This window comes from Cetorhinus maximus, chromosome 7, assembly GCF_964194155.1.
Source record: "Cetorhinus maximus chromosome 7, sCetMax3.hap1.1, whole genome shotgun sequence".
Classification (NCBI taxonomy): Eukaryota; Metazoa; Chordata; class Chondrichthyes; order Lamniformes; family Cetorhinidae; genus Cetorhinus; species Cetorhinus maximus.
In genome coordinates this window covers 45,364,722-45,376,936 of record NC_135885.1, presented here as the reverse complement: position 1 = coordinate 45,376,936, position 12,215 = coordinate 45,364,722, and the positions used below count along the sequence as shown (strand labels likewise).

Here is a 12,215-nt window from a genome sequence, read left to right as displayed (position 1 = left end):
GTTTGAGGCTTCCAAGAGAAGGGCAGAATCCTTCATTTCCCAAGCTCTCTGACTGACAGCTTAGTAGACAGAAAGATTAGTCCACATTTTCCTGAAAACTGGCACTATTGTAATGCCAATCTGTGGCATAAGTGGCTTCTGCTAATACTTCCGCCATACTAAAATCTCCCAGGACTTCAGTCACTCTGTCATTATGCTCATTGAAATACTCAAACTAAATTCTAGTACCTTCACTCCACCAGTATCAATGGTGATTGCGAGCTTACTGAAGTAACCAAGTCATTTACAGATTGTTTCAATATTAGTCATCAGCTGTTAAGGCCAAGTCTCTAAAGTTCATTGTAATTAGTCCATCACCCGCTAGCTAGAGTTGACAGGTGACCTTTTGTTTAAAAGTCCAAGTTTAGAGAAAGAAAGTTGCCATTGTTGTTTGATGCACCAAGGAAGGTAGGGAAATAAAAATCTCAATATTTAAACAGCGTTTTGTTCATTATTCAATCACATGTAAATAAGACCACTTATTGGTTAAAAGTTTGTCATATTCAAAGGGAGACACATATGACATATTCCAGTAGCCAATGTACTGTTATAATTGCTGGGTTATTCTAATAGTTACCTAGATATTAGGCAGAAAAAGGTATACCCCAAATCAAAGGGAGGTAAGGTTCACTTTGAGGGGTGTCCAGTGACTTTGAACGGAGGAGTATCTATTGAGATAACCCAGATGTGTCCACGGACTGTTTACAGTCAAGCTGTAGTGTTTCCATAACATAGACCTTTCAGTACACTTTGAATTTCAGCCCTGTATTTTATTTTTAGGCATAAAATTTGAGATTTTCTCAGATTTTGGGTGAAAGGGAATTGGGGAACAGAATATAAAAATACCTTGTATCTGGATCCAGGGAATCCATGGCTTCTTTATCATTCAATAAGTTTTTCAAACTATTACAAAGTTCAATATTAGTGTTCAACCTAAAAAGGATAAACATAACTCACTGTGAATGTTACAAAAAAGGCAGAAAAAATGCAAAATGTATTCGATATTAGTGCCACCCAATGGGCCATCTTTGAACAGAGTCTATTGCTTCAGTGAGCAGTGACTGGCTATATTTCAGATCTGTATGCTGTGTGAAATGAATGTATTGTTGATGCAGACTTCCATCAGACACCATTACTTCAATCGCTGCTTGATTAGTTGTTGCTGCTCCTGGAGGATCAGTCCTTATGTTCTCTATGAAGATTCCACAGCGGTGCGCACAGACACTTTTGGTGGCAGACTCAAACATGGTACTCCACAAGACTGATTACTGCCATTGTTAGCATCTGGGAGAACCTCCAACTAAAATTTGATATTCGCACTAGTGGGTCAGCACTTCTCTCATCAAGTAACAGACCCACTACTTCAGTTGCTCCAAGAACATGAACTCTTCAGTTGGTTTGAACGCAAACTGCTGCTGCTCAGAAGTCTCCAAGCACTGTTCTCCAGAAAAAAAATTGTTTCCTTTGCATATTGGCCTCCATGTTTTCCAGCCAGAGGAGTGGTGAATCCCAATTTGCTTATCAATGTATATTTCCCCTAACAGCAGTGTCAGAATTAAGATTTAACAAATAACCCCTCAAAATATACTGCAAAATGGTACAAAGAAGAATGAGTTTCTGTAAACCAAAAATATACACCGCTGGCACCATTACATGGAAAAATTGAAGAGTATGGGTCTGTCAAGGTTTAAAAATAAGGCAAAGATGACACTGAGCACCGACAAAATGTAACAGTCAAATTGCCCAGCTAAACAGGGTTGATACAGTAGAATCTGCCCCAGTCAGAGTATATGTCTTATGCCCAAAATTTAAATAAATATATACTGCACCAATATTTTGTGTGCATTTTAAAACAGCTTCAGTTGCAAACACAATAAATAATGGAGACATTCAAACATTGAGAATATCAGTGGGAAAGAATAGGATTCAAATAGCCTGTTTTAGATTGCCTATTACAAATAAATTTAGTATGTAAGGCACGCATTTGCTTGAACTCACAAGAAGCTGCAGTACTCGTTATTCTTGTAGGTGATAATATGATAGGTATTTCAATATCACTGATGTCAATTTCCTGATGCAGTCTGTGACACACAATAACTGCCACTTGATTAGGAAAGTGCTTCATCACATGGTTATACAATATAGCCATTTTGTTACCAGATTTTTTCCACTTGTATTATTCGCACCATATCTAATGTCCAAAATAAGCACATAAGAAAAATTCCACAATACCATGATTAAATTTGGACTGTCTCAGATGCCTTTAACAAATTAATTGAAGCTTTTAACATTTGTAAGCCTCAGCCTTTCCCAAACCCTGGGGATGGGCTTGATATTTTTGACTAGAGCTTTCATTGAGCTGAACTGAATTGGGCAACATAATACATAAGATGTTTCTAGGCAGTGATAATCATTTGCTGTCAAGTTGCTCTCTTTACTACATTGATCACCGTGTTTAAATAATCAAAAGAGAATATGAAATGCAACACATAAATGCAAGCGCTAGAACTGTGAGACATTAGCGAACGAGGTCTAAAACAAAGGTGTCCAAATTGGGGCATGGCAAGGTTATCCGGGTTGGGGAGGGAGGGATGGCTGGAGAATGAGGACAGACTGGCCAAGATCAAGAGCCAGATGCACCCTCATGAAGCCAGTGGAAGATATGTGCAGCAGCATCAGTAGATTTTGCGTTTTACCAGCACTTTCACCTCACACACTCTCCAGCCCCAATAACCTCGCTAATCCCCCAGTTTGGGGGCTTTTGCTTTACACCTCCTTCATTAGTGCCTATACTTTAGGTAGTTGGAACAGAAAGAAGCACTTTGCATTTATGTAGTGCTATTTATGCTCTTCAGATATCCCAAAAGATTTCACAGCCAAATGAACTGCTTTTGAAATGTTGTCACTTACTTTGTAGAAGAATGTGGTAGTTAAATTGCACATGGAAAGATCCCCTAAACAGCAATGATATTAATGTATTTATGGATGTTTGAATTTCTGCCAATTTCTACAGTGGGTATTAGACCAATTGAGTTGCTTCTCACAAGCTAAAACTCCACTAAAATCTCCTCACAATGCCTTTCCTCTGGTTTTGTGAGTTTACATCCATTAATGTGGTACCTGATTTCCACTTGAAAGTAGAGAACATTTAAGCTGTTGGCTAGGTAAGGCATCCAATCCCTGTGTCATTGAAAGTAGATAAATATTCCAAACTTTTCAATTTGTCCTGATGTTTGAAGCCACTGGGATCGGGGACCTATTGCCTCACATTGTCTTGGAGGCCACGGATCTTAGAATAAGTTTGAGGGGGGGATGTGAGGAAGGGGTGGATGTGGGGAAGGTGTGGTTAGGGCCTAAATAGGACATGAATCCCCAAAACTCAACAAAAGAAAAATTATGAACCTCTGGTCTAGAGTAAACATTCAAAAATTAATTGAGTTTTTCCCCATAGCACAGGTCAAATCAACGTGTGGGACTGAGTCACAGCTCAAAAGGTTCCACTGACCACTGCTGGAAATGCATATTCAGACAACAAGGACAAAGTTGCATTCATTTAGAATGCCCCATATTATTGAAAAATCCAACATCCTTTGTTCATAAGAACAGCTACTTGACTGAAGGGCCAACATTAGATACAAAACCACACCTCAAGTGTAGGCCAGCTTTAGCTGCTGCTTTCAGGTGTGGAGTAATGGCTTTGTTTATCTTTTGATTTTCTGCAATTACACAGAAATAGCATTTAATTTGCACAAATAGTTCTTGCACTGTCAATTCTGAAAACATACTTTTCCACCGCTGTGCCAATGGTCATACAGGTGATCTCCGCAGCTTCTCGGAATGAAGGGTCTGGGTGTGCGACCTTAACAAAATCTGCCTAGTATGAAAAGTACAGTAATGAGTGACAAAATCATGTTACTTTTCCATTAGTTGGAATTACTTATTTCTCTAGAAATATGCAATCAGTAATTTCATAACCCAATGTTAAAAAGATATCAGGCTCATCATTTTGAAGTTCCAATCAACTTGCAAATTTAAATTTCTCATACATACAGACTTCTGCAGAAAGAAAGATATTAATAAATACCATTATCCCAACAAACTGCCTGTGCACGGACAGCCACAGAAAGCATATTGTATACAGGGCATAGCAAGAGAGTGTCATTTCCTAAAATAACATGCCACAAAACCCAACAATGTATCATCAGCCCTGTTCAGGTACATACTTCCCATGAAATCAAATTCAGGTCATAAAGTTGATTTTACTTGGGAAGTCACATGCTGAAAAAAAAGGAAAACAGAGGATCCAAAAAGTAATACACCAAAAGTTTTAACCCAGCAATAAAATCAATGCAAAATATAAAAAACATTAAGCATGTCTAAATAGTAAAACTTAATGAAGGTTAAATAAACTTTACTCAGACACTTAAAGGGAAGTACAAGATTCTTTGCCCCAATTCCTGGCAAGGTCGCTATTCCAAACAGTTCAAGACTAAATGCAACACATTATTCCAAACAGCAGGTAATGGCCAGTATGTGGTCACTGATAAAAAAAAACGCTTTAAAACAGTACTCTGTAGAGCTAGTGGTGGTGGCATACATCAATTTGTGAATTTTTTTTTATTAATTCATGGGATGTAGGTGTCGCTGGCTAGGCCAGCATTTACTGCCCATCCCTAATTATCCTTGAGAAGATGGTGGTGAGCTGCCTTCTTGAACCACTGCAGTCCATGTGGTGCAGTCCATGTACACCCACAGTGTTGTTAGGGAGGGAGTTCCAGGATATTGACCCAGCGAGTGAAGGAACGGCAATATATTTCTAAGTCAGGATGGTGAGTGGCTTGGAGGGGAACTTTCAGGTGGTGGTGTTCCCATGTATCTGCTGCCCTTGCCCTTTTAGATGGTAGCGGTCGTAGGTTTGGAAGGTGCTGTCTAAGGAGCTTTATTCATAGTTGTCTATCCAAGACAGCATCCTGTGTAATGTGGTACAACAAGGGTGCAAGATGTATTTTCATACATGTTTCAAATAATTTACTAACATACATATTGTGTAGCTACAGACTCAAATTGGTATGGTAAAAAGGAAGAGAACCGATCGTGGGGGAATTCCACAATCGTAATGCCACTGAATGTTATGCAGAGGCGGTTACATTCTCTCAGTAATTGCCTGATGCTTATATGGTGCAAATGCTACTTGCCACTTATCAGTCCAAGTCTGAATGTTATCAAAGTCTTGCTGTATGCAGATATAGACTGCTTCACTTTGTAAATGGAACTTAACAGTGTGCAATCATCAGCAAACATCTCCACTTCTGACCTTATGATGGTCATGAGGAAGCAGTTAAAGATGGTTGGGCCAAGGACACTGCCCTGAGGAACCCTTGCAGCAATGCCCTGGGGCCAAGATGATTGACCTCCAACAACTACTGCTATCTTCCTTTGTGCTAGGTATGAAGCCAACCAGTGGAGAGTTTTTCTCCTGATTCCCACTGACTTTACCAGGACTCCTTGATGCCATACCTAGTCAAATGCTGCCTTAATGTCAAGGGCAGTCACTCTCACCTCGCCTCCGGATTCGGGTTGTGTCCATATTTGGATCAAGGCTGTAAGTGGAGCCAAGCGGCCTTAGCAGAAGCCAAACTGAGCACTGATGAGCAGGTTAGTAGTGATTTAGATCCACTTAATAGCACTGTTGACAACCACTTTCATTAAAAATCGCTAACCGACATCAGCAAACTTCCAAAATACTGCATAGATATCCATAAGGCAACTGTAGAGTGCAGTCAGGAATTAGACTGACATTCTATATTCAACTGAATTGACTACACAAAAAAAAACTTGCTTCTATATAGTGCCTTTTACAACCTCAGGATGCCTCAAAGCACTTTACAGCCATTTTTAAGGTGTAATCATAATGTAGTCGTAATAATGTTGTAATATGGTCAGTTTTTCAATTAAGAAACAAAATGGCTTTACAGGAGAAAATACAACTTCACAAAGCAGCCTAAGTGCATAGTCAACTTTAACGTCTCCTTCAGTTTTACTAGCTTAATTGTTAATACTTCCACGTTTCAGAACAATCAATTTGATAAACTAAAAGTGGCTCTTCTTGAATGCCAAGTTTACTATTACAGGAGCTTTCCTCCTGCAAACGAATTTTCACTTTAATTGCAATGTCAAGCACATTTTTGATCAAAAGTAAGGCAAAACTAATTTAACTATAAAATTATTGGCTGCCAAAGTTGGAAGTTATATGAGTAATAAAAAGTTCTCTACTTACCAAATCAGCAACTCGACAAAGACAGTCCGAAAGTCTGTCAAAGATCTGAACAACCTGAGGACCAGGTGGTGTTCTACAGGCTTGCTCCACTAACTGTTCAGTTTCTTTTAATGCATTTTCTTGAGCCACCTGAAATCCTACTGGGGAACTCAGCTCATGTACACCAAAAAGGCCCTTAAAAAAATAGGAAACTTCAGTTCATAGCATGCATTTATATAATGTTTCTCATGATCACAGGATAGCACAAAGGACTTTACAACAAATAAAGTATTTTTGAAGTGTAGCCATTGTTGTAGTATAGAAATGCAGCAATTTGGACACAGCAAGTTCACACAAACAACATTGTGTTAACGACCAAACAGTCTGTTTCTGTAATGTTGATTGAAGGATAAAGATTGACCAGGACACCAGATTAACTCCACGGCTGTTGCCAATGCCGAGCATACGCAGTCGCCATCTTTATTGGGGCAATGAGCAGCAGGGTGTATGCACAGCCGCCATCTTTATAGGGGATAATGTGCAACACAAACCCAGCTTATTTACTTCAAGAACTACATACCATACATCAAAATAAAGTGGCTGCCAGTACTTTGCAAAACCATATTTCGTTCTGCAACGTCATTAGTTCATTGATCCTTCTTAAACTGAAGAGATTTGAGAACATGACTATGCAGATGTTTTCAGGCAGGATTCTGCCCCTTTGCTAAACTACTAGAATTAATGAGTTCAGTACAACATTGCAACAGTTTTCTTTCCTGTCTTGACTGAATTTTTCAGATCATTGAATATTTAGTGACATATGTTCACAGTGCTTATAAATTGAGGAGCGACAGAAATCATTGAAAGTGAGTCGAAATTCTGGATTTTCCATCACTCCTCGTAAAATACTGTAACACTTTCTCCAAGTGTCAATAAAATGTTTGAGCTCAAAATTCTAAGCAACCTGCCAATTAAGTGATGTATGGGACCCATGGTATTCACAAACTAAGAACATATTGCAATAACCGAGTTAGAAAGCAAAATGAGTTGGTGTGCTGGTTAAACTAATGTGTGCATATAATTCGATTTCTGCGCAGACGGGTATCAGTGGCCATCTTGCACGGCCATATGGCGTTGGCAGGAGACAGTGCAACTCCCCTGCTCCTCTTCAAAATAGAGCAATAGGATCTTTTACATCCACCTGAGCAGGAAAATTGGCCCTCTGTTTAACAGCACCTCTGACAGCCTAGATTTTTGTGCTCAAGTCTCTGGAACGAGATTAGAACCCAGAACCTTCTAACTCAGAGGTGAGAGTGCTACCAACTGAACCATGGTTGACACCTCTGTGAAAAATTAACATTTCTCAACACATCATAGAACTCAGAGTTACAATACTTGTTCATCGAAAGAAGTAGTCTACACTGGGACATAAAATTTAGCCCAGCACAGATTGAAACTTAACTGGGAAATTGAAGGATTAACGCAGACAGACTACAAAACATTTGGACTAAACCTTCATTGTATGATGTTAAAGACAAAGTTGGAAAAACTAACATTCAGGTGGTCCAACCATGAACGTTTACAGTTATAAAAAAAATGAATATATAGAGCACCTGATCACATCATTCAGAAAAGTATCAAAAGTACTTCATAAACAATGAAGTAAGTGGAGTAATTTAAATAGGTAAACAGCCAATTTGGACACAATATGATCCAGGATGAAGCAATGGATAGAGTGAAAATTCAGAGGGAGATGGTGCTGGAAAGGCTGGCTCTACTTAGGGTAGATAAGTCACCTGGTCCGGATGGCTTGCATTCCAGGTTGCTGAAAGAAGTGGGGATGGAGATAGCGGAAGGGCTTGTCATAATCTTCCAAGCCTCCCTAGATAAAGGGGAGGTATTTGGGGATTGGAGAGTAGCAAATGTGACACTCTTTCCATGAAAGGATGCAAGGACAGTCTGGTTAGTTTAACATCGATAGGGAGTAAGGTTTTAGAAGTAATAATGGGAGGGGGGGGGAGGGAATCAACAGGCACTTAGAAAGGTTTGAATTAATTAAGAAGATCCAGCACAGATTTGTCAAAGACAGATCATGCTTGACCAATCTAATTGAATTTTTTAATGAAGTAACAGAGAAAGTTGATAAACGGAATGCAGTGGATGTTGTCTATAAGGATTTTTGGAAAGCATTCAACAAAGAACCATACAATAAGCTGAATAACAAAACTGAGGCTAATGGAATCGGAGGGTGTGTCCAGTTGGATAAAAAGTCACCTTGAAAACAGAAAACAGCAAATAGTGTAAATGACTATTTTCCAACTGTGCTAGGACCACAGCTTTTTTTTTGCTATATCTTGGATCTTTGAATAGAGAGTAGAATTTCAAAATTTGAAAAGCTGGGATTATTCTCCTCAAGAGGTTGAGAGGGAACTTGATAGGTGCTTAAAATCATGATGGATCTAGACAGGATAGGGAGAAACTGTTCCCATTGGAGAAGCTATCGAGAACTGGAAGACATTGGTTTAAAGGGAACGGCAATGGAGGAAAGAGCGACAAGAGGAAAACTTACTTCAAATGCAGTGAATGATAAGGATCAGGAATGTATTGCCTGAGAATGTGGTGAAGTCAGAGTCAATCGTAGCTTTGAAAAGGGTATTGGATTATCTGAATGGAAAAGATTTGCAGGGAAATGGCAGGGGGGTATGGGACTAGCCGAGTTGCTCTTGCAGAGAGCCAGCACATAGGTGACAGGCCAAGTGGTGTCCTATTGTGATTCTAGGATTCCAACAATGCAGCATTCCTCAGTACTGTACTGAAATGTCAATCACAATTGTATGTAAACGAACATGGCCATCTCTTTTACTGTGTTAAACATAATTCAGCAATTTTGAAATGTGTTTATGAAAATAATTTAATTTTAAAATAACTACAGTTTGCAAACTAGGCTCATTGTACAAAGACGTTTCTTGCCCTGCTAACTTCAGACCACAAACTTAAACTGAATGCTATAGGCTCATACAATGAGGTAGCAACAACCAATAAAAATGCCTCTTCCTGGAGCATGTGCGACTAGATCAATTAATAACAGACTTGCTTTTGAGTCAAAAGGCTGGAGGGTTACATTTTTCTGAAATGCTGAGGACATTCCCTGGGCTGACGAAGTTAAAGCAAGGTTGATATTCTAATGGTTCAGGAGATCAATGGTACTATTAGGTGGTAACCTGCCCGACATAGCGTCTCAAACAGAATCACCAGGAAATCGTTCACCTCTGGGATCTTGCTGTGTAGAACATAGCTGCTGAACCGGCCAGCCTGAACGTGAACAGTTTAACTGGCACCAGCCTCGTGCCCATTTCACCAAAAGAACTCACCACGTTCTTCCCAAATAAATCCGCCTTCCTCCTCGGTCTGGCATTGAAGGCCGCTCCGACCGGAGACCACGAAGTGGAGACATTCCTGTACGTTTTTAAGCGACGGCCTCGAATACATTTAAAGAGCATCAGTATCCGTCTGTTCAACATGTCCTGGAGCTCGCACACCGGCACTCACCACGTAACCTGCACATTAGCGACTTCCGCCATTGGAAACTACTGCGCCTGCGTGCCGTTGGACAGCATTATGGGAGTTGGAGTTTTTCGCTCCTGGCGCTTTCTGAAACGGGGCATGCGCGTAATCGAACGCCTGACCGGTAACCTAGCAACGGAGGAGGCGGGGCCTTAGCATTGACACTTCAGCGGGTCACGTGGCTGAGTGGGCGTGGGACCATTGATATATTTGTAACAGCTGTGCAAAAGAGTGAAGGGGGAATTGGGATTTAGGGAAGATGAGGTGTTTGAAATGAGGGAGAATGAATCGTGTATGGGGAAGTGAGGGACTGGAGAATGGATAAAAGCAAAAAACTGCAGATGCTGGAAGTCCAAAATAAAAATACCTGGAAAAACTCAGCAGGTCTGGCAGCATCTGCGGAGGGGAACACAGTTAACGTTTCGAGTCCGAATGACTCTTCAACAGAATTAAGTAAAAATAGAAAAGAGGTGAAATATAAGCTGGTTTAAGGAAAGGGAGGGTAGAGCTGGATAGAGGGCCAGTGATAGGTGGAGATAACCAAAAGATGTCATAGACAAAAGGACAAAGAGGTGTTGAAGGTGGTGATATTATCTAAGGAATGTGCTAATTGAGGGTAGAAAGCAGGACGAGCAAGGTACAGATAGCCCTAGTAGGGGTGGGGTGGGGTGAAGGAGTCGAAATAGGCTAAAAAGTAGAGATAAAGCAATGGATGGAAATACATTTAAAAATAATGGAAGTAGGTGGGAAAAGAAAAATCTATATAAATTATTGGAAAGAAAAGGGGGGATCGGAACGGGGGGTGGGGATGGAGGAGAGAGTTCATGATCTAAAATTGTTGAACTCAATATTCAGTCCGGAAGGCTGTAAAGTGCCTAGTTGGAAGATGAGGTGCTGTTCCTCCAGTTTGCGTTGAGCTTCACTGGAACAATGCACCAGGCCAAGGACAGACATGTGGGACTGGAGAATGCATGCCTGGGATTAGGGAGAGAGTGAGACTACAAAACGGTGAACTCGAGAGGATTTCAGGGGAAGAGAGGGGCAATTAGGACTTGCGAGAGAGACCAGGGTTTGGGGATCAGGGAAGAGGAGAAGCCTCGGGGACAGTTGATGGAGGTAATGTTCGGAGAGGCTGGGCTTGAGCAAGGGTTTAGGCTCGACCTGGGAATTTATTTTCTGTAGAGTCGAGAGCAGCAACAACGTGGTTAGTGAGAGTAGAACTGACAGAGGAGCAGCCAGTAAAGAAGAGGTGAAGTAAACTTGGTAGTAAATACGGACAGAGACTAATGATTCCCAGAAGAATATGGAGGAAGGGAGTTCCAGAACCCCACCACCCTCTGGGTGAAAAAATTGGGTTACAGGAGAGAGCGCCAGTACAGCTTCATCAGAATGATACCAGTCTTATTAAAATATGAAGACAGGTTGCAAAACATTTGCTGGGGTTCACTTGCATTTAAATAGTTTATAGGTGACCTAACTGAGATGCTTGTAATGATGAAAGAATTTGGTAGTTTGGATACTAAGAAACAAATTCCTCTTGTGGGGGAATCCTGAACAAGGGGGTGAAATCAAGAACACTTTTTCTCACAGCGTAATGGAAATCTGTAACTCACAGAATGAGAAAATCATTCACATAGCACCGCTAGACTTGCATCGATTCCTGGTGGTCATGCTGCAGCCCGCTATCTGTGTGTCCCGCACAGCTTTCTTCATTGATATCATTGAAGGACAACAAGTGGGTCTTACAGGGTTGCTGCCTGTTCCCGTGAATTAAAGTCTACACAGTGCCAGTTCACAAATGAATTTCTTCCCCTTTGTGTTTTATGCTTACAGCCTACAATTTATTTTTCTCCTTCCTCTCACTTTTATCCCCCTAAAGTTGCTATGCTTTCTGCCTCACCACTCCATCCTGTGACCATTTTTTTTCCCTCTACTTATTATCTCCACAAAACCTGGTTGCCTTGAACAAAATTTGTATCCCCTTGCTACTGCCTTATTCCTCCCACTTTTAATTGCTTCTACCCCAAATAGACATGATCACCACCTACAGCTAGATCCCCTTTAATGCCTTCCTGACCATAATCAGGGAACCACTTGAAACTCTTCAAGCCACACTTCCACTTTTACCATGATTGCAGAAGCATAGTAAGCAATTGCATGGCCATGGTCACAAATGTGACTATAAAGCTTTTGCCTATGATACCCTATTCCCACTGTTCCCACCACCATGATCCTCAACAATTGCTCCTACGTTCAACCAGGCTTCTCACCACCATCCCAGCTCATCCACACACTAAGATCTCTCTTTCACCTACACTCCTTATCCTGCCTTTTACATTTCCACTCAAGTACTCCA

General features: G+C 40.7%; 1 protein-coding gene across 2 annotated transcripts in view; it reads right to left on the bottom strand.

The window, feature by feature from the left end:
• The window catches only part of mipepa (mitochondrial intermediate peptidase a), a 172,719-nt gene extending 162,824 nt beyond the window's left edge, over nucleotides 1-9,895 (bottom strand). For both annotated transcript variants that reach the window (XM_078545421.1, XM_078545422.1), the window contains exons 1-4: nucleotides 9,667-9,895; nucleotides 6,317-6,490; nucleotides 3,825-3,913; nucleotides 886-972 (exon numbers count right to left, since the gene is read on the bottom strand). In XM_078545421.1, the coding sequence (XP_078401547.1) occupies nucleotides 886-972; nucleotides 3,825-3,913; nucleotides 6,317-6,490; nucleotides 9,667-9,816 (500 nt within the window). In that variant the 5' untranslated portion in view covers nucleotides 9,817-9,895. The remainder of the gene's footprint in view (nucleotides 1-885; nucleotides 973-3,824; nucleotides 3,914-6,316; nucleotides 6,491-9,666) is intronic.
• Between the last annotated feature and the right edge of the window lie 2,320 nt (nucleotides 9,896-12,215).